This window comes from Heterodontus francisci, chromosome 18 (assembly GCF_036365525.1).
Source record: "Heterodontus francisci isolate sHetFra1 chromosome 18, sHetFra1.hap1, whole genome shotgun sequence".
NCBI classification, from domain to species: domain Eukaryota; kingdom Metazoa; phylum Chordata; class Chondrichthyes; order Heterodontiformes; family Heterodontidae; genus Heterodontus; species Heterodontus francisci.
This window is the reverse complement of record NC_090388.1, coordinates 5,529,610-5,556,459: the sequence shown is the minus strand read 5'-3', so window position 1 is coordinate 5,556,459 and position 26,850 is coordinate 5,529,610. Positions and strand designations below refer to the sequence as shown.

Sequence of the window (26,850 nt, the reverse complement as noted above, 5' to 3'; positions counted from 1 at the left end):
ATTAGTCAAATTAAACACTTTAGTAACCCCCAGAATAAAACAGGTACCTTTAAACAACAATAAATTAACTATTTATTAATAAACTAAATCTTAAACAATATTGAGATAAACCTATGTCTAAAGACTTTATAACTTCTTATTTCTCTTAACCCTCATGTACACACACACGTTCAAAAATCAATGGTCAAAAATGATGTTTCTTAGGACTAAATAAAGATTAGATTAGAGATACAGCACTGAAACAGGCCCTTCGGCCCACCGAGTCTGTGCCGAACATCAACCACCCATTTATACTAATCCTACACTAATCCCATATTCCTACCAAACATCCCCACCTGTCCCTATATTTCCCTACCACCTACCTATACTAGTGACAATTTATAATGGCCAATTTACCTATCAACCTGCAAGTCTTTTGGCTTGTGGGAGGAAACCGGAGCACCCGGAGAAAACCCACGCAGACACAGGGAGAACTTGCAAACTCCACACAGGCAGTACCCGGAATCGAACCCGGGTCCCTGGAGCTGTGAGGCTGCGGTGCTAACCACTGCGCCACTGTGCCGCCCATGAGTAGCTGGGTTTTTAGTCCTGGTGATTTACGTTCCCGGTTGGTGAGGTGTGCTCGAGTAGAATAATCAGATGCCACTCGAAGTCTCTAGGCGAATTTGACGAACAGACCCTAAGGGATAAGCGTTCAAAGCACTTGGGTTGCAGTAGGCAAAACACAGTTCTTTCAACAAGGAGTATAGTGAGAGGTCTATATGGATTTTAAAATTGGTAGTTTTTCAGTAGAAACTTTACTAAGAATTCCAGCAAACACAAACAGACAACAGAGAGTCACTTCCGAGGCAAATACCTCTTAGAGATTGGAAGTTAAAAAAAATGTACTACCTCCAACAATGCAAATGTTCTTTTTCCAGAGCTTTTTTCCTGTTTGGGCAATAACATAGCCTATAGCTCATGTAGATTTTTCTGCTGAGATATAGACCACTTCTTCCTTCAGAGCATGCTTCGCTTGCTTCCAGATCAGACTGGTTTTAACCAGTCTTTTTACACAGTCAAAAGTTACAATACACCTCCTCTCTCTCCTGCTGTTGCTGAGGAAACAGGTGCAGCTGCTGACACACCATGCCCTTTAGTTTTTAAAGGCACACTGTTTTTAAACACAGAGGACAAACAAAAGTTCAATGACAACAAAAGTGGGACAAATCCAATCCAGTCAATTAGTGTCCCATCAGTATATATTCAATCATCAGCAAAGTGATGGAATGCGTCATTGACAGTGTTACTCAGCAATAACCTGCTTACTGACAGTCTGAGTTCCGCCAGGGCCACTCAGCTCCAGACCTCATTAAAGCCTTGGGCCAAACAGGAACAAAAGAGGTGAATTCCAGAAGCGAGATGAGAATGACTGCCCTTGACATCAAGGCAGCATTTGACCAAATCTGGCATCGAGGAGCCCATCAAAATTGAAGTCAATGGGAATTGGGGGGAAACTCCCACTGGTTGGAGTTATACCTAGTACCAAGGTGGTGGTTGTGGTTGTTGAGGGCTAATCATCTCACTCCCAGGACATCGCTGCAGGAATTCCTCAAGGTAGTGTCCAAGGCCCAACCATCTGCAGTTGCTTCATCAATGACCTTCCCTCCGTCATAAGGTCAGATGTGGGGGACGTTGGCTGATGATTGCACAGTGTTCAGTACCATTCGGGACTCTTCAGATACTGAAGCAGTCCATGCCTGTATGCAGCAAGACCTGAACTTCACTCAGACTTGGGCCGATAAGTGGCAAGCAATATTTGTGCCACACACGTATCAGGCAATGACCATCTTCAACAAGAGAGAATCTAATCATATCCCCTTGATTTTCAATGGCATTAGTTTAGTTTAGTTTAGAGATACAGCACTGAAACAGGCCCTTCGGCCCACCGAGTCTGTGCTGACCATCAACCACCCATTTTATACTAATCCTACACAAACCCCATATTCCTACCACATCTCCACCTGTCCCTATATTTCCCGTAAAAATCTACCTATACTAGGGGCAATTTATAATGGCCAATTTACCTACCAACCTGCAAGTCTTTTGGCTGTGGGAGGAAACCGCAGCACCCGGAGAAAACCCACGCAGACACAGGGAGAACTTGCAAACTCCACACAGGCAGTACCCAGAATTGAACCCAGATCGCTGGAGCTGTGAGGCTGCGGTGCTAACCACTGCGCCACCCTATCACTGAATCCCCCACCATCAACATTCTGGGGATATAGTGAGTTTAGAAATAGGAGGATAGAGCAGATGAATGCGTGGCTGAGAAGATGGTGCAGGAGGGAGGGCTTTAGTTTCCTGGATCACTGGGTCTGTTTCTGGCAAAGGTGGGACCTGTACAAGTTGGACAGGTTGCACCTGAACCGGAATGGGACCAACATCCTTGCTGGGAGGTTTGCTAGTGCTGTTGGTGGGGGGGGCGTGGTTTAAACTAATTTGGCAGCGGGATGGGATACAGAGTGGAGGTACAGTAGGGGGTAATACAGAACAGAAAGTGAGTCTGCCTGGAAGGCACAGCAAATATAGACCTGGTAAGGCACAAGGGAAAAATGCAAGGTTGGATTGCATTTATTTCAATGCAAGGAGTCTTACTAGTAAGGCAGATGAACTGAAGGTGTTGATTAGCACATGGGATTATGATATTATTGCTATCACAGAGACATGGTTGAGGGAGGGACAGGACTGGCTGCTCAATATTCCAGGGTATAGAATCTTCAGGTGTGACAGGGGAGGGGATAAAAGAGAAGGTAGCATTGCACTGTTGATCAAGGAGTCAATTATTGCAGTAAGGAGGGATGACATCTTAGAAGGTTCCTCAAATGAGGCCATTTGGGTAGAACTCATAAACAAAAAGGGGGCAATCACTTGGCTGGATGTGTACTACAGGCCTCCAAACAGTCAGCAAGAGATAGAGCAGATACGTAGGCAAATCTCTGAGAGGTGTAAAAATAATAGGGTAATAATAGTAGGGGATTTCAACTTCCCCAATATTAACTGGGATAGTCTCAGTGCAAATGGCTTAAAAGAGGCAGAATTCTTACAATGCATACAGGAGAGCTTTTTGAGCCAGTATGTAGAAAATCCTACAAGAGAAGGGGCAGTACTGGACCTAAACCTCGGGAATGAAGCCAGCCAAGTGGCAGAAGTGTCAGTGGGGGAGCATTTCAGGGATAGTGATCATAACTCTAAGATTTAAGGTAGTTATGGAAAAGGACAAAGACCAGCCAGAAATAAAGGTACTGAATTGGGGGGAAGGCCGATTTCAATCTGATAAAACAGAATCTGACCAAAGTGGACTGGGAGCAGCTACTTTGGGCGGCACAGTGGCGCAGTGGTTAGCACCGCAGCCTCACAGCTCCAGCGACCTGGGTTCAATTCTGGGTACTGCCTGTGCGGAGTTTGCAAGTTCTCCCTGTGTCTGCGTGGGTTTCCTCCGGGTGCTCCAGTTTCCTCCCACATGCCAAAGACTTGCTGGTTGATAGGTTAATTGGCCATTATAAATTGCCTCTAGTATAGGTAGGTGGTAGGGAAATATAGGGAAGGTGGGGATGTGGGAGGAATATGGAATTAGTGTAGGATTAGTAGAAATGGGTGGTTGATGGTCGGCACAGACTCGGTGGGCCTATTTCAGTGCTGTATCTCTAAACTAAACTAAAACTTGTAGGAAAGTCTACATCACATCGGTGGGAGTCAAAGAGGAAACTGTGAGAGTTCAGAGCCAACCTGCACCCATTAAGGTGAAGGGTAGGACTAACAAGCCCAGGGAACACTGGATCTCAAGGGATGTAGAGGATTGGATCAGGAAAAAAAAAGGAGGCTTATGGCAGATCCCAAGCGCTGAAAACAGCGGAGGCACTAGAGGAGTATAGAAAGAGTAGGGTGACACTTAAAAAAGTAATTAGGCGAGCGAAGAGGGGACATGAAAAAAACACCGGCGGGCAAGATAAAGGAAAATCCCACGGCATTATGTAAAAGAACAAAGAACAAAGAAAATTACAGCACAGGAACAGGCCCTTCGGCCCTCCAAGACTGCGCCGATCCAGATTCTCTATCTAAACATGTCGCCTATTTTCTAAGGGTCTGTATCTCTTTGCTTCCTGCCCATTCATGTATCTGTCTAGATACATCTTAAAAGACACTATCGTGCTCGCGTCTACCACCTCCGCTGGCAACGTGTTCCAGGCACCCACCACCCTCTGCGTAAAGAACTTTCCACGCATATCCCCCCTAAACTTTGCCCTCTCACTTTGAACTCGTGACCCCTAGTAATTGAATCCCCCACTCTGGGAAAAAGCTTCTTGCTATCCACCCTGTCTATACCTCTCATGATTTTGTACACCTCAATCAGGTCCCCCCTCAACCTCTGTCTTTCTAATGAAAATAATCCTAATCTACTCAACCTCTCTTCATAGCTGGCGCCCTCCATACCAGGCAACATCCTGGTGAACCTCCTCTGCACCCTCTCCAAAGCATCTACATCCTTTTGATAATGTGGCAACCAGAACTGCACGCATTATTCCAAATGTGGCCGAACCAAAGTCTTATACAACTGCAACATGACCTGCCAACCCTTGTACTCAATACCCCGTCCGATGAAGGAAAGCATGCCGTATGCCTTCTTGACCACTCTATTGACCTGCGTTGCCACCTTCAGGGAACAATGGACCTGAACACCCAAATCTCTCTGTACATCAATTTTCCCCAGGACTTCTCCATTTACTGTATAGTTCACTCTTGAATTGGATCTTCCAAAATGCATCACCTCGCATTTGCCCTGATTGAACTCCATCTGCCATTTCTCTGCCCCTCTCTCCAATCTATCTATATTCTGCTGTATTCTCTGACAGTCCCCTTCACTATCTGCTACTCCACCAATCTTAGTGTCGTCTGCAAACTTGCTAATCAGACCACCTATGCTTTCCTCCAAATCATTTATGTATATCACAAACAACAGTGGTCCCAGCACAGATCCCTGTGGAACACCACTGGTCACACGTCTCCATTTTGAGAAACTCCCTTCCACTACTACTCTCTGTCTCCTGTTGCCCAGCCAGTTCTTTATCCATCGAGCTAGTACACCCTGGAACCCATGCGACTTCACTTTCTCCATCAGCCTACCATGGGGAACCTTATCAAACGCCTTACTGAAGTCCATGTATATGACATCTACAGCCCTTCCCTCATCAATCAACTCTGTCACTTCCTCAAAGAATTCTATTAAGTTGGTAAGACATGACCTTCCCTGCACAAAACCATGTTGCCTATCACTGATAAGCCCATTTTCTTCCAAATGGGAATAGATCCTATCCCTCAGTATCTTCTCCAGCAGCTTCCCTACCACTGACGTCATGACCCCTTTTAGCCCTCTTAATTCCTCGTTTCAGATTGGTCCTACATTCCCGATATTTTTTCAAAGCTTCGTCTTTCTTCAGCCTCCTAGACCTTATGTATGCTTCCTTTTTCCTCTTTGCTAGTCTCACAATTTCACCTGTCATCCATGGTTCCCTAATCTTGCCATTTCTATCCCTCATTTTCACAGGAACATGTCTCTCCTGCACGCTAATCAACCTCTCTTTAAAAGCCTCCCACATATCAAATGTGGATTTACCTTCAAACAGCTGCTCCCAATCTACATTCCCCAGCTTCTGCCGAATTTTGGTACAGTTAGCTTTCCCCCAATTTAGCACTCTTCCTTTGGGACCACTCTCGTCTTTGTCCATGAGTATTCTAAAACTTACGGAATTGTGATCACTATTCCCAAAGTAGTCCCCTACTGAAACTTCAACCACCTGGCCGGGCTCATTCCCCAACACCAGGTCCAGTATGGCCCCTTCCCGAGTTGGACTATTTACATACTGCTCTAGAAAACCCTCCTGGATGCTCCTTACAAATTCTGCTCCATCTGGACCTCTAACACTAAGTGAATCCCAGTCAATGTTGGGAAAATTAAAATCTCCTATCACCACCACCCTGTTGCTCCTACATCTTTCCATAATCTGTTTACATATTTGTACCTCTATCTCACGCTCGCTGTTGGGAGGCCTGTAGTACAGCTCCAACATTGTTACCGCACCCTTCTTCAGCACAGGTGTGATATCCTCTTTGACCAGTAATGCAACTCCTCCACCCCTTTTACCTCCCTCTCTATCCCGCCTGAAGCATCGATATCCTGGGATTTTTAGTTGCCAATCATGCCCTTCCCTCAACCAAGTCTCAGTAATAGCAATAACATCATACTCCCAGGTACTAATCCAAGCCCTAAGTTCATTTGCCTTACCTACTACACTTCTTGCATTAAAACAAATGCATCTCAGACCACCAGTCCCTTTGTGTTCATCATCTGCTCCCTGCCTACTCTTTCCCTTAGTCACGCTGACTTCATTATATAGTTCCTTCCAGGCTTTAGTTACTACCCCCTTACTGTCCACTGACCTCCTCATTTGGTTCCCATCCCCCTGCCACATTAGTTTAAACCCTCCCCAACAGCGTTAGCAAAAGCACCCCCAAGGACATTGGTTCCAGTCCGGCCCAGGTGTAGACCGTCCAATTTGTAATAGTCCCACCTCCCCCAGAACTGGTCCCAATGTCCCAAAAATCTGAACCCCTCCCTCCTGCACCATCTCTCAAGCCGCACATTCATCCTGACTATTCTTTCATTTCTACTCTGACTATCACGTGGCACTGGTAGCAATCCTGAGATTACTACCTCTGAGGTCCTACTTTTTAACTTGGCTCCTAACTCCCTAAATTCTGCTTGTAGGACCTCATCCCGTTTTTTACCTATATCATTGGTGCCTATGTGCACAACGACAACTGGCTGTTCACTCTCCCCCTTCAGAATGTTCTGCAGCCAATCTGAGACATCCCTGACCCGTGCACCTGGGAGGCAACATACCATTCGGGAGTCTCGTTTTCGACCACAGAACCGCCTATCTACTCCCCTTACAATCGAATCCCCTATGACTATAGCCCTTCCACTCTTTTTCCCGCCCTTCCGAACAGCAGAGCCAGCCACGGTGCCATGAACCTGGTTACTGCTGCCTTCCCCTGGTGAACCATCTCCCTCAACAGTATCCAAAACGGTATACCTGTTTTGGAGGGAGATGACCGCAGGGGACACCTGCGCTGCCTTCCTGCTCTTTCTCTGCCTTTTGGTCACCCATTGCCTTTCTCCCTCAGCAATTCTAATCTGCGGTGTGACCAATTTACTAAACGAGCTATCCACGACCTCCTCAGCCTCGCGGATGCTCCAAAGTAAGTCCACCCGCAGCTCCAGAGCCGTCATGCGGTCTAACAAGAGCTGCAGCTGGACACACTTCCTGCACGTGAAGGAGTCAGGGACATCAGCCGTGTCCCTGAGCTCCCACTAAGTATATTAAAGGTAAGAGGATAACCAGGGAAAGAGTAGGGCCCATTAGGGACCAACGTGGCAATCAGTGTGGAGCCGGAGGACATTGGTGAGGTTTTAAATGATTACTTTTCATCGGTGTTCACTATGGAGACGGACGATGTAGGTGTAGAGATCAGGGAGGGAGATTGTGATATATAGAACAGTACAGCACAGTACAGGCCCTTCGGCCAACGATGTTGTGCCGAACCTTTAACCTACTCTAAGATCAAACTACCTACATACCCTTCATTCTACTATCATCCATGTACCTATCCAAGAGTCGCTTAAATGCCCCTAATGTATCTGCTTTGCCATAAATGAACATATTAGCATTGAAAGGGAGGAAATATTAGCTGTTTAGCGGGCTTAAAAGTGGATAAATCCCCAGGCCCAGATGAGATGTATCCCAGGTTGTGATGTGAGGCAAGGGAGGAGATAGCAGGAGCTATCTGGTCACAGGAGCGGTACCAGAAGACTAGAGGACAGCAAATGTGCTACCATTATTCAAGAAGGGTAGTAGGGATAAACCAGGTAATTACAGGCCGGTGAGTCTAACATCAGTGGTAGGAAAATATTGGAAAAAATTCTGAGGGACAGGACTAATCTCCACTTGGAGAGGCAGGGATAATCAGCACGGCTTTGTCAGGGGGAGATCGTGTCCAACTAACTTGATTGAATTTTTCGAGGAGGTGACCAGATGTGTCGATGAGGGTAAAGCAGTACATGTAGTATACATGGATTTCAGTAAACTTTTGATAAGGTCCCGCAAGGGAGATTGGTTAAGAAGTTAAGAGCCCATGGGATTCAGGGCAATTTGGATCCAAAATTGGCTTAGTGGCAGGAGGCAGAGGGTAATGGTCGAGGGCTGTTTTTGCAATTGGAAGCCTGTGACCAGTGGTGTACCACAGGGATCGATGCTGGGACCCATGCTGTTTGTAGTGTATATTAACGATTTAGATGTGAATATAGGAAGTATGATAAGTAAGTTCGCAGATGACATGAAAATTGGTGGCGTTGTAAATAGTGGGGAGGAAAGCCTTAGATTACAGGGAGATATAGATGGGCTGGTAAGAGGGCGGTGCTGTGGGGCAAATGGAATTTAATCCTGAGAAGTGTGAGGTAATGCATTTTGGGAGGACTAACAAGGCAAGGGACTATACAATGGATGGTAGGACCCTAGGAAGTACAGAAGGTCAGAAGGACCTTGGTGTACTTATCCAGAGATCATTGAAGGCAGCAGCAGAGGTAGATAAGGTGGTTAGGAAGGCATATGGGATACTTGCCTTTATTAGCTGAGCCATAGAATATAAGAGCAGGGAGGTTATGATGGAGCTGTATAAAACGCTAGTTAGGCCACAGCTGGAGTACTGTGTACAGTTCTGGGCACCACACTATAGGAAGGATGTCATTGCGCTAGAGAAGGTGCAGAGGAGATTCACCAGGATGTTGCCTGGGCTGGAGCATTTCAGCTATGAAGAGAGACTGAAAAGGCTGGGGTTGTTTTCCTTGGAGCAGAGAAGGCTGAGGGGGACATGATTGAGGTGTACAAGATTATGAGGGGCATTGATAAGATAGATAGGAAGAAACTTTTTCCCTTAGCGGAGGGGTCAATAACCAGGGGGCATAGATTTAGGGTAAGGGGCAGGAGGTTTAGGGGGGATTTAAGGAAAAACTTTTTCACCCAGGGTGGTTGGAATCTGGAACACACTGCCTGAAGATGTGATGGAGGCAGGAACCCTCACAACATTTAAAAAATATCTGGATGAGCACTTAAAACTCCATAACATACAGGGCTATGGGCCAAGTGCAGGAATATGGGATTAGAATAGTTGGGTGTTGGATGGCCGGCACAGACACGATGGGCCGAAGCACCTGTTTCTGTGCTGTATAACTCTATGACTCGATCACTGACCAGAAACAACTGGACCAGGCATATAAATACTGTAGCTACAAGGCCAGGCCAGAAGCTGTGAATTCTGCACGAGTAACTCATCTCTTTACTCCCCAAAGCATGTCCACCATCTACAAGGCATAAGTCAGGAGTGTGATGGAATACTCTCCTGGATGAGTGCAGCTCCAACAACACTCAAGGAGTTCAACACCATCCAGGACAATTGATCGGTACTCCACCAACCACCTTAAACATTCACTCCCTTCACCACCTGTGCACACCGGCAGCAGTGTGTACGATCTACAAGATGCACTGCTGCAACTCAAGTGTCCTTTGGCAGCACCTTACTAACCCGCAACCTCTACCACCAAGAAGAAGCAGGGCAGCAGCTGACGCATAGGAACACTACCACCTGCAAGTTCCCTACCAAGCCACACACCATGATGACTTGGAACTATATCGCTATTTCTTCACTGTCGCTGGGTCAAAATCCTGGAACGCCCTTCCTAACAGCACTGTGGGTGTACCAACACATACTACAGCGATTCAAGAAGGCAGCTCACCCCATCACTTTTTCAAGGGCAATTAGGAATGGGAAGTTGTCGTAAGAGTATAAATACAGAGAGGTATTAATTACAATAACATCCATTCTGATGAAAGGTCACTGACCTAAAACATTAACTCTGCTTCTCTCTCCGGAGATGCTGCCAGACCTGCTGAGTATGTCCAGCACTTTCTGTTTTTATTTCAGATTTCCAGCATCTGCAGTATTTTCTTTTTATATGAGGTATTAATTACAATTGATTGTTGAAACAGGGTACTAAATAGATTATTTACAAAAGGAATAGAAGGTTTTTGTTCAGATCTTGGATGGGCAGCTGTGACCTGCTTGCAATTCCTGCACCATGTGGGAACTTCAGAATGCTTCATGTGTCCTGGGTGACCATGTGTGTAGGAAGTGTATCCAACTGCTTCAGCTCAAGCTCAGGATTTCCGAGCTTGAGGGGCATCTGGAATCACTTTGGAACATCAGGGAGCAAGAGAGTTTGGTGGATTGTACATTCCAGGAGGCAGTAGGAGTTCAGGATAGGAGGTGGGTGGCCATTCAGAAGGGTAGGAAGAGGCAGGAAGTGCAGGAGTCTTTGGGGTGTGTGCCACTCTCAATCCGGTAGGTACTCAGCTTTGGAGACTGCTGAGAGTGACGACACCTTGAAGGAGTGCAGACCAGACCATGCACCAATGGGTAAGGGACTGTTTAGGAGGAAACAGTAAGGTGCACAAATGCAGTTGTTATAGGAGATTCCCTCATTAGGGGGACAAACAAGCATTTCTGTAACCGTTATCGTGCGTCCCGCATGGTGTATGGCCTCCCTGATGCTAGGGTAAAGGACACCATGGAGAGGTGCTGGATATTCTTCAGGGGAAAGGGAGTGAGCCAGAAGTTGTGCATGTTGGTACCAATGACACAGCAAGGACATGTTTTGAGGTCCTATGGTGAGATTTTCAGGAGATAGGGAGGAAGTTAAAGAGTAGGACCTCAAGGGTAGTCACCTCTGGATTACTCTCAGTGCCACATGCTAGTGAGAGTAGAAATAAGAAGATAGGCAGGATCAATGCATGGCTTGAAGCATGATGCAGGAGGGAGGGCTTCAGATTCTTGGGGCGTTGGGACCAGTTCTGGGGCGGGAGGTACCTATTCAAAAGGGATAGGCTGACCTCAACAGGACTGGGACCAATATACTTGTGGGGAGGATTTAAACTAAATTGGCAGGGGGATTGCCACCAGCATATAGAAGTAGAAAAAAGAAAAATGGTGCATAAGGTGAGTGTTAGACAGTGCTACCAAGGTGCACAGAATACTGGGAGAGATAGATCACACTAGAGTAGGGAATAGTAAGTTATTAGGTGGGGGCAGAGGAGGGGAGGAAGCAATAAAGTCTAAATCAGGGTTAATGTGCATGGATGTGAATGCAAGGAGTGTAGTTCATATAATTGGTGAGTTACAGGCACAGATGGTATGTGGGAATATGTTGTGGCTATAACAGAGACCTGGCTCAAAGGAGGGCAGGACTGGGTGTTAAATATTCCTGAATACGAGGTGTTCATGAAAGATTGGAAAGGAAGAAAAGGGGGAGGAATGGTGGTATTGATTAAGGAGAGCATTACAGTGCTCAAGAGAAAAGATATCCCAGAGGGGTCAAGGACAGGATCTATTTGGCTAGAGCTAAGGAACAGAAAAGGTGCAATTATGTTGCGTGGTGTAGCCTACAGACCACCAACTAGTGGAAAGGATGTAGAGGAACAAATTTGCAATGAAATTATAGAGAGGTGCAAAAATTATATAGTTATAATGGGGGACTTTAATTATCTGAATATAGATTGGGACAGTAGTAACGTAAAAGGCAGACAGGGGCAAGAGTTCCTTATGTGTGTTCAGGAAAATTTTCTACAGCAGTATGTTTCTAGACAACGAGAAAGGAGGCACTGCTGGACCTGGTTCTTGGGAATGAGGTGGGCCAGTAGGTCAAATATCAGCAGGAAAACATTTAGGGGACAATGATCATTGTATCATAAGGTTTAGGTTGGCTATGGGAAAGGACAAAGAACAATCTGGAGTAACTGGGGGAAAGCCAACTTTAATGGAATAAGAATGCATCTGGGCCGAATTAAATGGAATCAAAGGATGGCAGGAAAAATGATAGCTACACAATGGGCTGCCTTAAAAGACTGTTCAGGCGCAGTCAAGGTATATTCCCTCGAAGGGGAAAGGTAGGGTAAACAAATCCATAGCATCCTGGATGACAAAAGAGATAGAGATGAATATGAAGAAAAAAAGTTTTAAAAAAAAATTAATTCATGGGATTTCGGCGTCACTGGTTAGGCCAGCATTTATTGCACAACCCTAATTGCCCATGAGACGATGGTGGTGAACTGTTTCTTGAACCACTGCAGTTCATGTAGGTAGGTATACCCACAGTGCTGTTAGGAAGGGAGTTCCAGGATTTTGACCCAGCGACAGTGAAGGAACGGCGATATAGTTCCAAATCAGGATGGTGTGTGGCTTGGAGAGAAACCTGCAGGTGGTGGCGTTCCCATGCATTTGCTGCCCTTGTCCTTCTAGGTGGTGTCTAAGGAGCCTTGGTGCGTTGCTGCAGTGCATCTTGTAGATGGCACACACTGCTGCCACTGTGCATCGGTGGTGGAGGGAGTGAATGTTTGTTCATGGGGTGCCAATCAAGTGGGCTGCTTTGTCCTGGATGGTGTCAAGCTTCTTGAGTATTGTTGGAGCGGCAGCTGGGAACACTGTGGAGCATCCATGTGGCGGAGAGTATCGTGGATAGCACGTATAGAGAGGTGGTCACACTGCATGCTCAGACTCCACAGGCAGGAAGGGAATGGGTGACCACCAGGCAGAGCAAGAGGACTAGGCAGGCAGTTCAGGAACATCCTGTGGCTATTCCCCTGCAAAACAGATATACTACTCTGGATACTGTTGGGGGGAATGGCCTCTCGGGGTAAGCAGCAACAGCCCAATTCGTTGAACCACGGTCGGCTCTGCTGCACAGGGGAGGAGTAAAAAGTGTGGGAATGCAATAGTTATAGGGGATATAATTGTAAGGGGACTGGATAGGCGTTTCTGTGGCCATAAAAGAGACTCCAGGATGGCATGTTGCCTCCCTGGTGCTAGGGTCAAGGATGTCTCAGCGGTTACAGGACATTCTGAAGGGGGAGGGTGAACAGCCAGTGGTCGTGGTACACATTGGTACAAACGATGTAGGTAAAAAAAAAAAGGATGAGGTCCTAAAAGCAGAATATAGGGAGCTAGGAAGTAAGTTGAAAAGCAGGACCTCAAAGGTAGTGATCTCAGGATTACCACCAGTGCCACGTGCTAGTCAGGGTAGAAATAGCAGGATATATCAGATGAATACGTGGCTGAAGAGATGGTGTGAGGGGGAGGGTTTTAGATTCCTGGGACATTGGGACCGGTTCTGGGGGAGGTGGGACCAGTACAAACTGGACGGGTTACACCTGGGCAGGACCGGGACTGATGTCCTAGGGGGAGTATTTGCTAGAGTGGTTAGGGAGGGTTGAAACGAAAATAGCAGGGGGATGGGAACCTTCGCAAGGAGTCAGAGGAGGGGGGATCAAAGACAAGAACAAAAGACAGTAAGGGGAATAAGAAAAGTGATCAGCAGAGAAATCAAGGGCTAGAATCAAACAGGGCCACAGTGAAAAATAGTGGGAAGGGGACAAGTAATATTAAAAAGACAAGCCTTAAGGCTTTGGGCCTTAACGCGCAGAGCATTTGCAATAAATTGGATGAATTAATCGCGCAAATAGATGTAAACGGGTATGATATAGTTGGAATTACAGAGACATGGCTGCAAGGTGACCAGGGATGGGAAATGAACATCCAGGGGTATTCAGTATTTAGGAAGAACAAAAAAAAAGCAAAAGACAGTGGAGTTGCATTGCTGGTTAAAGAGGAAATTAACGCAATAGTGAGGAAAGATATCAGCTCTGACGATGTGGAATCTGTATGGGTAGAGCTGAGAAACATTAAGGGGCAAAAAACGTCAGTGGGGGTTGTATATAGACCCCCAAACTGTAGTGGTGATGTTGGGAATGCCATTAAACCAGGAAATTAGAGACGCATGCGATAAAGGAACATTTGTATTTATGGGTGACGTTAATCTGCATATAGATTGGACAAATCAAATTAGTCACAATACCGTAGAGGAGGAATTTTTGGAGTGTATACGGGATGGCTTTCTGGACCAATACGTTGAGGAACCATTGAGAGAACAGGCCATCCTAGACTGGGTATTGTGTAATGAGACAGGAATAATTGACAATCTAGTGGTGCAAGACCCCTTGGGGACGAGCGACCATAATATGATAGAATTCCTCATCAAGGTGGAGAGTGGCGTAGTTGATTCTGAGACTACGCTCCTGAATCTTAGTAAAGGAAACTACGAAGGTATGAGGCGCGAGTTGGCTATGACGGATTAGGAAACGTTACGTAAAGGGATGACTGTGGATAGGCAATGGCAAACATTTAAAGAGTGCATGGATGAACTGCAACAATTGTTAATCCCTGTCTGGCGCAAAAGTAAAACAGGGAAGGTAGCCAAACCATGGCTTACAAGGGAAATAAGAGATAGTATTAAATCCAAGGAAGAGGCATATAAATCTGCCAGAACAAACAGACCTGAGGATTGGAAGCAGTTTAAAATTCAGTAAAGGAGGACCAAGGGATTGATTAAGAAGGGGAAAATAGAGTACGAGAGCAAGCTTGCAGGGAACATAAAAACTGACTGTCAAAGTTTCTATAGGTATGTGAAGAGAAAAAGATTGGTGAAGACAAATGTAGGTCCCTTACAGTCAGAAAGAGGGGAATTTATGATGCGGAACAAAGAAATGGCTGACCAACTAAATGCATACTTTGGTTCTGTCTTCACAATGGAGGACACAAATATCATACCAGAAATGTTGGGGAACACCGGGTTTAGTGAGAGAGAGAAAGTGAAGGAAATCAGTATTAGTAGAGAAATGGTGTTGGGGAAACTGATGGGATTGAAGGCCGATAAATCCCCAGGGCCTGATAGTATGCATCCCAGAATACTTAAGAAAGTGGCCCTTGAAATAGTGGATGCATTGGTGGTCAACTTCCACAATTCTATAGACTCTGGAACAGTTCCTACAGATAGAGGGTAGCTAATGTAACCCCACTATTTAAAAAAGGAGGTAGAGAGAAAGCAGGGAATTATAGACCAGTCAGCCTGACGTCGGCGTGGGGAAAATCCTAGAGTCCATTATCAAAGATTTTATAGCAGAGCACTTAGAAAACAGTGGTAGAATCGGGCAGAGTCAGCATGGATTTATGAAAGGGAAATCATGCTTGACAAATCTACTAGAATTCTTCGAGGATGTAACTAGTAGAGTTGTTGAGGGGGAGCCAGTGGATGTGGTTCATTTTGACTTTCAGAAGGCTTTCAACAAAGTCCCACATAAGAGATTAGCATGTAAAATTAAAACGCATCGGATGGGGATAGTGCATTGCGATGGATAGAAAATTGGTTGGCAGACAGGAAACAAACAGTAGAGATAAATGGGTCTTTTTCCGAATGGCAGGCAGTAACTAGTGGGGTACCACAGGGATGGGTGCTAGGACCCCAGCTATTCACAATATATATTAATGATTTAGATGAGGGAACTAAATATCTACAATTTGCAGATGACACAAAACTGGGTAGGAGGGTGAGTTTTGAGGAGGATGCAGAGGCGCTTCAGGGTGATTTGGACAAGTTGAGTGAGTGGGCTAATGCATGGCAGATGCAGTATAATGTGGATAAATGTGAGGGTATCCACTTTGGTAGTAAAAACAGGAAAGTAGATTATCTGAATGGCTATAATCTGAGAGAGGGGAATATGCAGTGAGACCTGGGTGTTCTTGTACACAAGTCGCTGAAGGTAAGCATACAGATCCAACAGGTGGTAAAAAAGGCAAATGGTATGTTGGCCTTCATAGCGAGAGGATTCGAGTACAGGAGCAGGGATGACTTGCTGCAATTATACAGGGCCTTGGTGAGGCCACACCTGGAATATTGTATGCAGTTTTGGTCTCCTTATCTGAGGAAGGATGTTCTTGCTATATAGGGCGTGCAGCGAAGGTTTACCAGACTGATTCCTGGGATGGCGGGACTGACGTATGAGGAGCGATTGAGTCGGTTAGGATTATATTTGCTGGAGTTCAGAAGAGTGGGGTGGATCTCATAGAAACCTATAAAATTCTAACAGGACTTGACAGGGTAGATGCAGGAAGGATGTTCCTGATGGTGGGGGAGTCCAGAACCAGGGGTCATAGTCTAAGGATACGGGGTAAACCTTTCAGGATCGAGATGAGGAGAAATTTCTTCACCCAGAGAGTGGTGAGCCTGTGGAATTCACTACCACAGAAAGCAGTTGAGGCCAGAACATTGTATGTTTTCAAGAGGGTGTTAGATATAGCTCTTGGGTCGAAAGGGATACGACGGTATGGGGAGAAAGCGGGAACAGGTTACAGAGTTGAATGATCAGCCACGATCATAATGAATGGCGCAGCAGGCACAAAGGGCCGAATGGCCTACTCCTGCTCCTATTTTCTATGTTTCTATGGAGCTGCACCCATCCAGGCAAGTGGAGAATATTCCATCATACTTCTGACTTGTGCCTTGTAGATGGTGGACAGGCTTTGGGGAGTCAGGTGAGTTACTCGCCGCAGGTTGGCTAGCCTCTGACCTGCTCTTGTGGCCACAGTATTTATATGACTACTCCAGTTCAGTTTCTGGTCAATGGTCACTCCCAGGATGTTGATAGTGGGGGATTCAGCAATCGTAATGCCATTGAATGTCAAGGGGAGATGGTTAGATTCTCTCCTGTTGAAGATGGTCATGGTCTGGCACTTGTGTGGCGCGAATTTTACTTGCCACTTATCAGTCCAAGCCTGGATATTATCCAGCTCTTGCTGCATTTCTACACAGACTGCTTCACTATCTGAGGAGTCACGAATGGTGCTGAACATTGTACATCATCAGCGAACATCCCCACTTCTGACGATTGAAGGAAGGTCATTGATAAAGCAGCTGAAGATGGTTGGGCCTATGACACTACCCTGAGGAACGCCTGCAATGATGTCCTGGAACTCAGATGATTGACCTCCAACAACCACAATCATCTTCCTTTGCGCTAGGTATGATTCCAACCAGCGAAGAGTTTTCCCCGATTCCCACTGACTCCAGTTTTGCTAGGGTTCCTTGATGCCATACTCGGTCAAAAGCTGCCTTGACGTCAAGGGCAGTCACTCTCACCTCACCTCTGGAGTTCATCCCTTTTGTCCATGTTTGAACCAAGGCTGTAATCAGGTCAGGAGCTGAGTGGCCCTGGCAGAACCCAAACTGAACGTCAGTGAGCAAGTTATTGCGAACCAAGTGCTGCCTGATGGCACTGTCGATGATACCTTCCATCACGTTACTGATGATTGAGAGTAGACATATGGGGAGGTAATTGGCCAGGCTGGACATGTCTTGCTTTTTGTGGACAGGACCTACCTGGGCAATTTTTCGCATTGCAGGGTAGATGCCAGTATTGTAGCTGTACTGGAACAGATTGACTAGGAGCGCGGCAAGTTCTGGAGTCTGCGGTCCTATTGCCGGAATATTGTCAGGGCCTATAGTCTTTGCAGAATTCAGTGCCTTCAATAGTTTCTTGATTTCACGCGGAGTGAACCAAATTGGCTGAAGACTGGCATCTGTGATGCTGGGGAGTTCAGGAGCAGGCCGAGATGGATCATCAACTCGGCACTTCTGGCTGAAGATTGTTGCAAATGCTTCAGCCTCATCTTTTTCACTGAATTACTGGTCTCCCCTATCATTGAGGATGGAGATATTTGTGGAGCCACCTCCTCCTGTCAGTTAATTGTCCACCACCATTCACGACTGGATGTGGCAGGACTGCAAAGCTTAGATCATATCCGTTGGTTATGGAATCGCTTAGCACTCTCTATCGCATGCTGCTTACGCAGTTTAGCACACACGTAGTCCTGGGTTGTTGCTTCACCAGGTTAACACCTCATTTTGAAGCATGCCTGGTGCTGCTCCTGGTATGCCCTCCTGCACTCTTCATTGAACCAGGGTTGGTCTCCTGGCTTGATGGTAATGGTGGTGTGGGGGATATGCCGGGCCATGAGGTTACAGATTGTGGTTGAGTACAATTCTGCTGCTGCTGTTGGCCTACAGCATCTCACGGATGCACACTTTTGCATTGCGAGATCTGTTCGAAATCTATCCCATTTAGCATAGTGGTAGTGCCACACAACATGATGGATGGTATCCTCAATGCGAAGATGGGACTCCGTCTCCGCAAGGACTGTGCGTGGTCACTCCTACCAATACTGTAATGGACCAATGCATCTGCGGCAGGCAGATTGGTGTGGACGAGATCAAGTAGGATTTTCCCTCTTGTTGGCTCCCGCACCACCTGCCGCAAATCCAGTCTAGCAGCTATGTCACTTAGGACTCGGCTAGCAGTGGTGCTACTGAACCACTCTTGGTGATGGACATTGAAGTCCCCCACCCAGAGTACATTCTGCACACTTGCCACCCTCAGTGTTTCCTCCAAGTGGTGTTCAACATGGAGGAGCAGTTTAGTTTAGTTTAGAGATGCAGCACTGAAACAGGCCCTTCGGCCCACCGAGTCTGTGCCGACCATCAACCACCCATTTATACTAATCCTACACTAATCCCATATTCCTACCACATCCCCACCTGTCCCTATATATTTCCCTACCACCTACCTATACTAGGGGCAATTTATAATGGCCAATTTACCTACCAACCTGCAAGTCTCTTGGCTTGTGGGAGGAAACCGGAGCACCCGGAGAAAACCCACGCAGACACAGGGAGAACTTGCAAACTCCACACAGGCAGTACCCAGAATTGAATCCAGGTTGCTGGAGCTGTGAGGCTGCGGTGCTAACCACTCAGCCACTGTGCCGCCCGTACTGATGCATCAGCTGAGGGAGAGCAGGAGGTGATAATCAGCAGGAGGTTTCCTTGCCCATATTTGACCTGATGCCATGAGACTTCGTGGGGTCCGGAGCTGATGTTGAGGATTCCCAGGGCAACTCCCTCCCAACTGTATACCACTGTGCTGCCACCTCTGTTGGGTCTGTCCTGCCAGTGGGACACGACATACCCGGGGATGGTGATGGCGGTGTCTGGATCATTGTCTGTAAGGTATGATTCTGTGAGTATGACTATGTCAGGCTGTTGCTTGGATTTTCCATTGTCGTTTCTGGTGCCTAGGTCGATGCTGGGTGGTCCATCCGGTTTCATGAACAGATGCAGATGCTTTGTAGTGGTAAGATACAACTGAGTGGCTTGCTAGGCCATTTCAGAGGGCATTTAAGAGTCAACCACATTGCTGTGGGTTTGGAGTCACATGTAGGCCAGACCCAGGTATGGACAGATTTCCTTCCCAAAGGACATTAGTGAACCAGATGGGTTTTTACAACAATCAACAATGGTTTCATGGCCATTAGACTAGTTTTTAATTCCAGATTTATTAATTGAATTCAAATTCCACCTTCTGCTGTGGTGGGATTCGAACCCACGTCCCCAGGGCAATACCCTGGGTCTCTGTGTTACTAGTCCAGTGACAATAACACTCCTGTAAACTGTGCTTATGACAGATGTCAGGTAGATAATACCAATGGAGAACCAGACTGCATATAGAAGGAGGGGAAGGAAAAATGCAAATAAGAGAAGCAAAGAGAGAGCATGAAAAGAGACTGGCAACTAACATAAAATGGAATCCCAAAGTCTTCTATAGGCATACAAATAGTACAAGGGTGTTAAAAGGTGAAGTAGGGCCGATCAGGGACCGAAAGAGGGATTTATCAAGGAAGAAGATGCTACCGAGACCATGGTGAAACAGGAGTTAATTAATGCACTAAAAGGATTTAAAATTGATAAGGAGGTGGTATTAGATTGGCTGTCTGTAATTAAAGTGGATAAAATACCAGGACCAGATGAGATGCATCCTAGGATACTGAGGGAAGTGAGAGTGGAAATTGCAGAGGCATTGGCCATAATTTTCCAGTCTTCCTTAGATTCAGGGATGGTGCCAGAGGACTGGAGAATTGCAAATGTTACACCCTTGTTCAAAAAAGGATGTAAAGATAAGCTCAGAAACTACAGGCCAGTCAGTTTAACTTCAGTGATGGGGAAACTTCTAGAAACAATAATTTGGGACAAAATTAAGTCACATGGACAAACTTGGGTTAATTAAGGAAATCCAGCATGAATTTAAGGGAAAATCGTGTTTAATTAACTTGGAGCTTTTTGAAGGGACGTGGTGTACATGGACTTCCAAAAGGCATTTGATACAGTGCCACACAACAGACTTGACAGCAAAGTTTTAGCTTATGGAATAAAAGGGAGAGTAGCAACATGGATAGGAAATTGGCTGAGTGACAGGAAACAAAGATTAGTGATTACTGGATGTTTTTCGGGATGGAGGAAGGTTTGTAATGAAGTTCCGCAGGAGTCAGTGTTGGGACTCTTGCTCTTCCAGATACATAATAACGACTTAGCTTGGTGTAGAGGGCACAATTTCAAAATTTGCAGATGATACGAAACTTGGAAGCATTGTGAACTGAGGAGGATAGTACAGAACTTCCAAAGGACTTAGACAAGTTGGTGGAATGGGTGGACAGGCGGCAAATGAAGTTCAATGTGACGTGATTCGTTTTGGTAGAAAGAACATGGAGAAACAATATAAAATGAAGGGTACAATTCTAAAGGGGGTGCAGGAACAGTGGCACCTGGGGATATATGTGCATAAGTCATTGAAGGTGGCAGGAAGAACCGGCAGTAAAGCATACCATACCCTAGGCTTTATTAATACGGCATAGAGTACGAGAGTAAGGAGGTTATGTTGAACTTGTATAAGACACTAATTTGGCCTCAGTTCTGGATGCTGCATTTAAGGGAAGATGTGCAGGCATTGGAGAGAATGCTGAAAAGATTCACGAGAATGGTTCCAGGGATGAGGAACTTTAGGGGACGGCACAGTGGCGCAGTGGTTAGCACCGCAGCCTCACAGCTCCAGGGACCCGGGTTCGATTCTGGGTACTGCCTGTGTGGAGTTTGCAAGTTCTCCCTGTGACCGCATGGGTTTTCGCCGGGTGCTCCGGTTTCCTCCCACAGCCAAAGACTTGCAGGTGATAGGTAAATTGGCCATTGTAAATTGCCCCCAGTGTAGGTAAGTAGGAGGAAATATGGGATTAATGTAGGGTTAGTATAAATGGGTGGTTGTTGGTCGGCACAGACTCGGTGGGCCGAAGGGCCTGCTTCAGTGCTGTATCAATAAATAAATAAACTTAATTTACCAAGATAGATTGGAGAAGTTGGGACTGTTTTCCTTGGAGAAGCAAAGGCTCACAGGAGTATTGATAGAGGTATTCAAAATAATGAGGCGTATGGGCTGAGTAGATAGGGAGAAACTGTTCCCACTCATGAAAAGATCAAGAACGAGAGGGCACAGATTTAAGGTAAATGGTAAAAGAAGCAACAGCGACATGAAGAAAAACTTTTTCATGCAGCGAGTGGTTAGGATCAGGAATGCACTGCCAGAGAGTGCATTGGAAGAAGGTGCAATCGAGGCATTCAAAAGGGAATTAAATAATTGCTTGAAAAGGAATAATGTTCAAAATTATGGGGAGAAGGTGGGGAATGGCACTAAGTGAAGTACTCAGAGAGCCAGTTCAGATACGATGGACCAAATGGCCTCCTTTCATGTTGTAACAATTCTGTGATTCTGTGGGAAACAAATTCTGACCTTGCCAGTGACACATGCGTCCCATTAGGGAATAAAAAGAAACATTCAGGAGCTTTTTCCTATCTACTGTTCAAATACTTGGATCTCTTCGTGAAGTTAGCCACTAATCGAAATTATTCCTACATGAAAAATAACTTTTTAAAGTAATTCATACTTTATTCACGTAGAATCATAGCACAAGAGGCTTGCAACGGTTTTCTAAAAGTTATCTATTCGACCAAATTTCATTACCTTTATCCCACACCCTTTTATAGTCATTGTGTTTACTACCACACACAAGGAGGGCATGCAGCCATTACCTAACATTCACTTTAAAATATTTAATTGGGCTGAATTTTATTGCCCCCGCCCCCCCCCCTATGTTGGGGCTCATGATGGTGGGCCCCGAGAAAAGGCCTCTGGGGGAGAGGCCCACCATGGGCCTCGACAACAGGAAGGCCCCGCCCCATATCACCCACAACGGCGAGGCCTCGTGGTGACCTCCCCCCCACCCCCGCCGCTCAGCGACAGGACATCAATTGGATCTCCCAACCGGAGATCCAATGCGGGACACTGGTGGGGAGGAGGTAAGTATTTCAGTGGTGGGGGGAGCAGGGTCAAACTTACTGATTGGTCGAGGGGGTGATGGAAAGGAGTAAAGGTTTCTGAACTTTGTGGGGGGTGGGGGCAAGAGGAAGGTCAGGTCCTGAAGGTAAATATTGTGGGGCGGGGAGAGGGCAGGAATGACATGTAAGGCTATCAGGGGGGTGGGAGAGGGCTGGAAATATGTTTTAAATTATTTTTAATACTTCTAAATGCACTGCTCCTTTAAAAATTTAAGTTGCCATTTAGGGCTCTAAGTCCTTTAAAAATGGTGCCACACCTGTGCAATGGCGCCGGACGCCATTGCCGGGGACGGAACGCCTGCCCCATCTACGGTGGGGGGGGGGGCGTCCGCCCCAGCCACGTAATTAAGCTGCCGCATTTAATATCGTGGTGGCTCCGCGGAGCAAGTCCCGCGCATGCGCCCCACCATCTCTGAAACCCGCCACCAAGCTAGTAAAAGTCAGTCCATTGTGTGGCATGCTTTGAGATGTTTCAATGCAAAGAATATATAAAGAACAGCATCAGATAGAACAATCCATTCATTGGAATGCTCTTTACTGTAGCTACTCTCACATACATACCTGGGATTTCTTCGGATGTCATCCAATTGGCCAACAACATGAGAAACATTAGTCCGAATCATTTTAAAAGCAATCTCCTCTTCGCCCATGATTTCAAACCTGAGTATTGATAAAGTGAAAATGAATCCATGAACTTTTAATCAAAATGTTTAACAAATGTGACCCTTTACATATTCACATTCTAGGATGAGAACATCAGTCCAAGAATGTGGTCTGACAGCAAAGCATATTATAGACTATTAAAATCTACAATATAAAATGGAATGAAAAAGGTCTTTCCCATAACTTTTCAAAGCTCTCAAACTATGCCTTGCCATCAGGCAGAAATTTTAAGCACATGTGGTTAGCCAATACAGGAGTTTACAAAAGTTAAAGAGATGAATTCCAGTTCCTAAGCTTGAATTCAACCCAGACTAATGGGATAAAATCCCCTCTGTGCAAGCTGTAATGATTATTTCTGAAATGAATATGGCCAGTGTCGACCCAGCTTCCAGTGGGAGCAGATACAATGCACAAACTGACTACCTCATTATAAACTGACAATCTTTCAATGAAGTTACGAGCATGGTTGGTATGACAAATCTTAGAAATGTTCACTTTAGTGTACTGGAGGTAGGATGAATAATATGGCATATTACTGAGCAGAGGGGGTTTAACCCTGAAACAAACAGTGCTACCCCTAGCCTGGGAGTGCCTGATAGCAGCGCAGCTCAAAATGGAAAAATAAAGTTTTAATTCCTAGTAGAAACATCCTCCACATCAAAAGATAGTACAGGTTTTTTGCACTGTTACGAAATTTGGGCTTGGATACTTGCAAATGGTATTTTGAAGAGGAAAAACAGTATTCAATTACTTGACATACTTGTATTTATTTTTATCCTTGTAAGCCTTGCGAATACAGTCAGTAATGGATTTGCAGTTGATCACAAGTCCTTTAGTCACTGGTGGCTGTGGAAAACAGATTTATAAAAGCAATTCAAGTGTTACTTAAATAGAAGACCTGCAAATTGAATTTACCATATTAAAATTAAAATGAATTTGAAATAAAGTCCCTCTTATCTACAAGTTAAATTAAAATTCTCTGGAATTCTCTCCCAAACCTCTCCACCTCTCTCTCTTTTAAGACGCTCCTTATAATCCACTTTCCCTCCTTTAGCCTGGCATCCATTTTTGTTTGTTTATGCTTTTGTGATGTTCTACATATATTAAAGCTGTTTTAGTTGTGATAAAAATGACACTAATTAAAAATCTACATAAATAAAAAGTAGAAGTTTCCATTTTTCAAATTTATTTCATTTTTATATTTCTTGCATCCATTTTGAAGATTGATTTAGCCAGCTAAAGTTATTATACAAACTACTGCTGAAATACTAGGAGTGAAGCATCTTCCTTTGGTCTTCATGTGCTGAATGTTATTCAGCATAGACCCAGAGAACACAAAAACAATTAACCAGTATTCAGGATGTCAAGACATTGCATGCCTTGCATTATATTACCACTATTTCCAAGGTAATTCACATTTCACAAATGTAACCAAATGGCCATCAAGTCACAACTGGATTGTTCCAAATATTCTACCGCAGTAATAGAAAATGGTTGTTGTGGCAACAGAGAATGATATATTTATTTGAAAAGGAATGTTGGTCGAAATTCAGTCATGCTTATCTGAAACTCATTAGAAGTTTCAAATCATTTGCTGACAGATGTGTTTTCAGCTAGATCAGTTTAACAAGAGCATTGTAAAATGTTAATAAAATTATTGCTCTGTAGACAAAAAAACCTCCCCATCAGGGACACAGCTCAAGAGATCCCACCTGCTGCAGCATCGTTCCCACAGTTCCAAGCGAGTTTCCAATCTTCATCATACCAAAAGATACGCATTGAAGAAAAGCCAAATACTCCCGTGTGGAAAAAGGGTGAGGGGACAACATGAGCCTGTCACTCTGGTTCCCACATGTGCAATTCCTAATGGCCTTGTAGATAGCAGCAGGATTTTGGAAACAAATATCCAGACTCTTCCTTTGGTTGGGCAAGGGACATGATACATAAGAAAACCTCAAAATAAAAAAAAGTTACTCCTCCAATAAAAAAGTTTGATCTTACCAAGCAGAATGTTTGTTAGTATATTACATCGACTGAAAGGGTGGGGGGTTAGTCGACAAGTTCTTACCAAGTTTGGGTCATAATATGCCTCTTGGGTTGGAGGTACTCTATCAATTTGAGTGGCATTTGTGGAAAGCATCTTTGAGCAATTAATCAGCATCTGCTCCAGACCAGTTAAGTCCTGTGTACATAAAAACAGCAATTAAACTATAGGAAATGTTGACTGATCACAAGAGACATGTATCCTCAAACCAGTTCTAGTGACCATGAAGTAAAAAAAAAGGAACACCAGCACATCAAATGTAAGAATTATTAGCAATATAAAAACATTAACACAACTACCGTAAAATTTAGACCTCTAAACTATATTAGGAACAGAGGAGCTGGAGTAGGCCATTCAGCCCATCGAGCCTGTCCCGCCATTCAATATCATGGCTGATCATCCACTTCAATGCCTTTGACCCACACTATCCTCATATCCCCTTATGTCATTTGTATTTAGAAATCTGTCAATCTCTGCTTTAAACATACTCAATGACTGAGCTTCCACAGCCCTCTGGGGTAGAGAATTCCAAAGATTCACAACCCTCTGAGTAAAGACATTTCTCATCTCTGTCCTAAGTGGCTTTCCCCTTATTTTGAAATTGTGTCCCCTGGTTCCAGACTCCCCAGCCAGGGGAAACATCTTAGATGCAGTTAATATATTAAAATATATGTTCACACATTCCATTTTAGAAATAGGTAAACATCTCAGGGGATTTTCCAATGACACAATGTCAACAGTTAGCGGTTATCATTTCCCATTATGCTTAGGTGATCCTCAATGGAATTTCCCATTCTAAAGTGAAGCCCGTCACACTAGCACAGCTATTTCAACCCAATTTCAGGCAAGTTTTTAAAAATAAAATTTATACCTTTCTGGTTGATCAATACAACTTCAGGTTATCAGCTAAAATGATCTCATTTACTATTTTTTTCACCAGTCCAGATGTGCCCTCCAGTCTTTAGCAAGTTTCAACTTCAGGCCTTCGACAAGGTCGCAGCTCCTCACTGTACCTCAATGTCATTAACGACAACAAATATCAAAGCTTCCGGTTGTTAGCTTATATATAAAGTACAGTTCAACTTTTTTTAGATGTGCTTTTAATTTTTCATTGCATAATTATATGGATATGATTTCAATATAGCATTGATAGTTTCATTTTTAATGTTTTTAATGAATTCTATTTAGTTTTGATTTTTATTTGAGTTTCACGAGCAGCAACATGGGTGACTGACTAATATATCATTTCAGTTCAAATGTCTCAGCTATATTTAATTCCTCAGCAAACTGCATTCAACATTTTTTTAAACCAGAGTATTTATAGTCGATATCACAACATGCACTTAGCCAGCACAGCTCCTCGAGTCAAAAGTACAACAGGGAACTATAGAACATAGCTCACTCCTCTAAACCAAACCCAAAATTGAAATGATTACCTTGGTGTGGTCAACACATAGAATTGTGAAACCTAATGCTTTTGTTATATATTTTTCTTGAAATTCAATGCATACAAAGCTTGCTAGCCAGCCATTTTCAAATCAGGTGAATCAGGAATTTGAATAGGATGCAAAAGCTTTACCTGCAAGCTTAGCGGGAGCTCATGAATCCTAGTTGCTAGCGTCCGGATTTCTCGATCAGAGAGGATCCCTGATCGATCTGTGTCAACTTCATCAAAAACATCAGATAAGTTTAATGGCTGTAGTGCACTCATTACATAGTAAAAATATGAAAATGCAAACTGCATGTCTTCAGAATGACGAACTTTATGGTTGGAAGTCTTGTCAAAAGCGTTTGGAAACCTGTCCAGAAATAAAACAATTTCGGTAAGTGA

The 26,850-nt window shown here is 44.8% G+C and overlaps 1 protein-coding gene across 5 annotated transcripts in view; it reads right to left on the bottom strand.

Annotated features, from left to right (window-relative positions):
* Nucleotides 1-26,850, bottom strand: part of gnptab (N-acetylglucosamine-1-phosphate transferase subunits alpha and beta) — a 159,110-nt gene that overhangs the window by 30,629 nt on the left and 101,631 nt on the right. For 4 of the 5 annotated variants that reach the window (XM_068050151.1, XM_068050154.1, XM_068050152.1 and 1 more), the window contains 4 exons: nt 26,599-26,818; nt 25,044-25,157; nt 23,736-23,821; nt 22,874-22,972 (listed from right to left, as the gene is read on the bottom strand). In XM_068050151.1, the coding sequence (XP_067906252.1) occupies nt 22,874-22,972; nt 23,736-23,821; nt 25,044-25,157; nt 26,599-26,818 (519 nt within the window). The remainder of the gene's footprint in view (nt 1-22,873; nt 22,973-23,735; nt 23,822-25,043; nt 25,158-26,598; nt 26,819-26,850) is intronic. The other variant, XM_068050153.1, reaches the window with a different exon arrangement.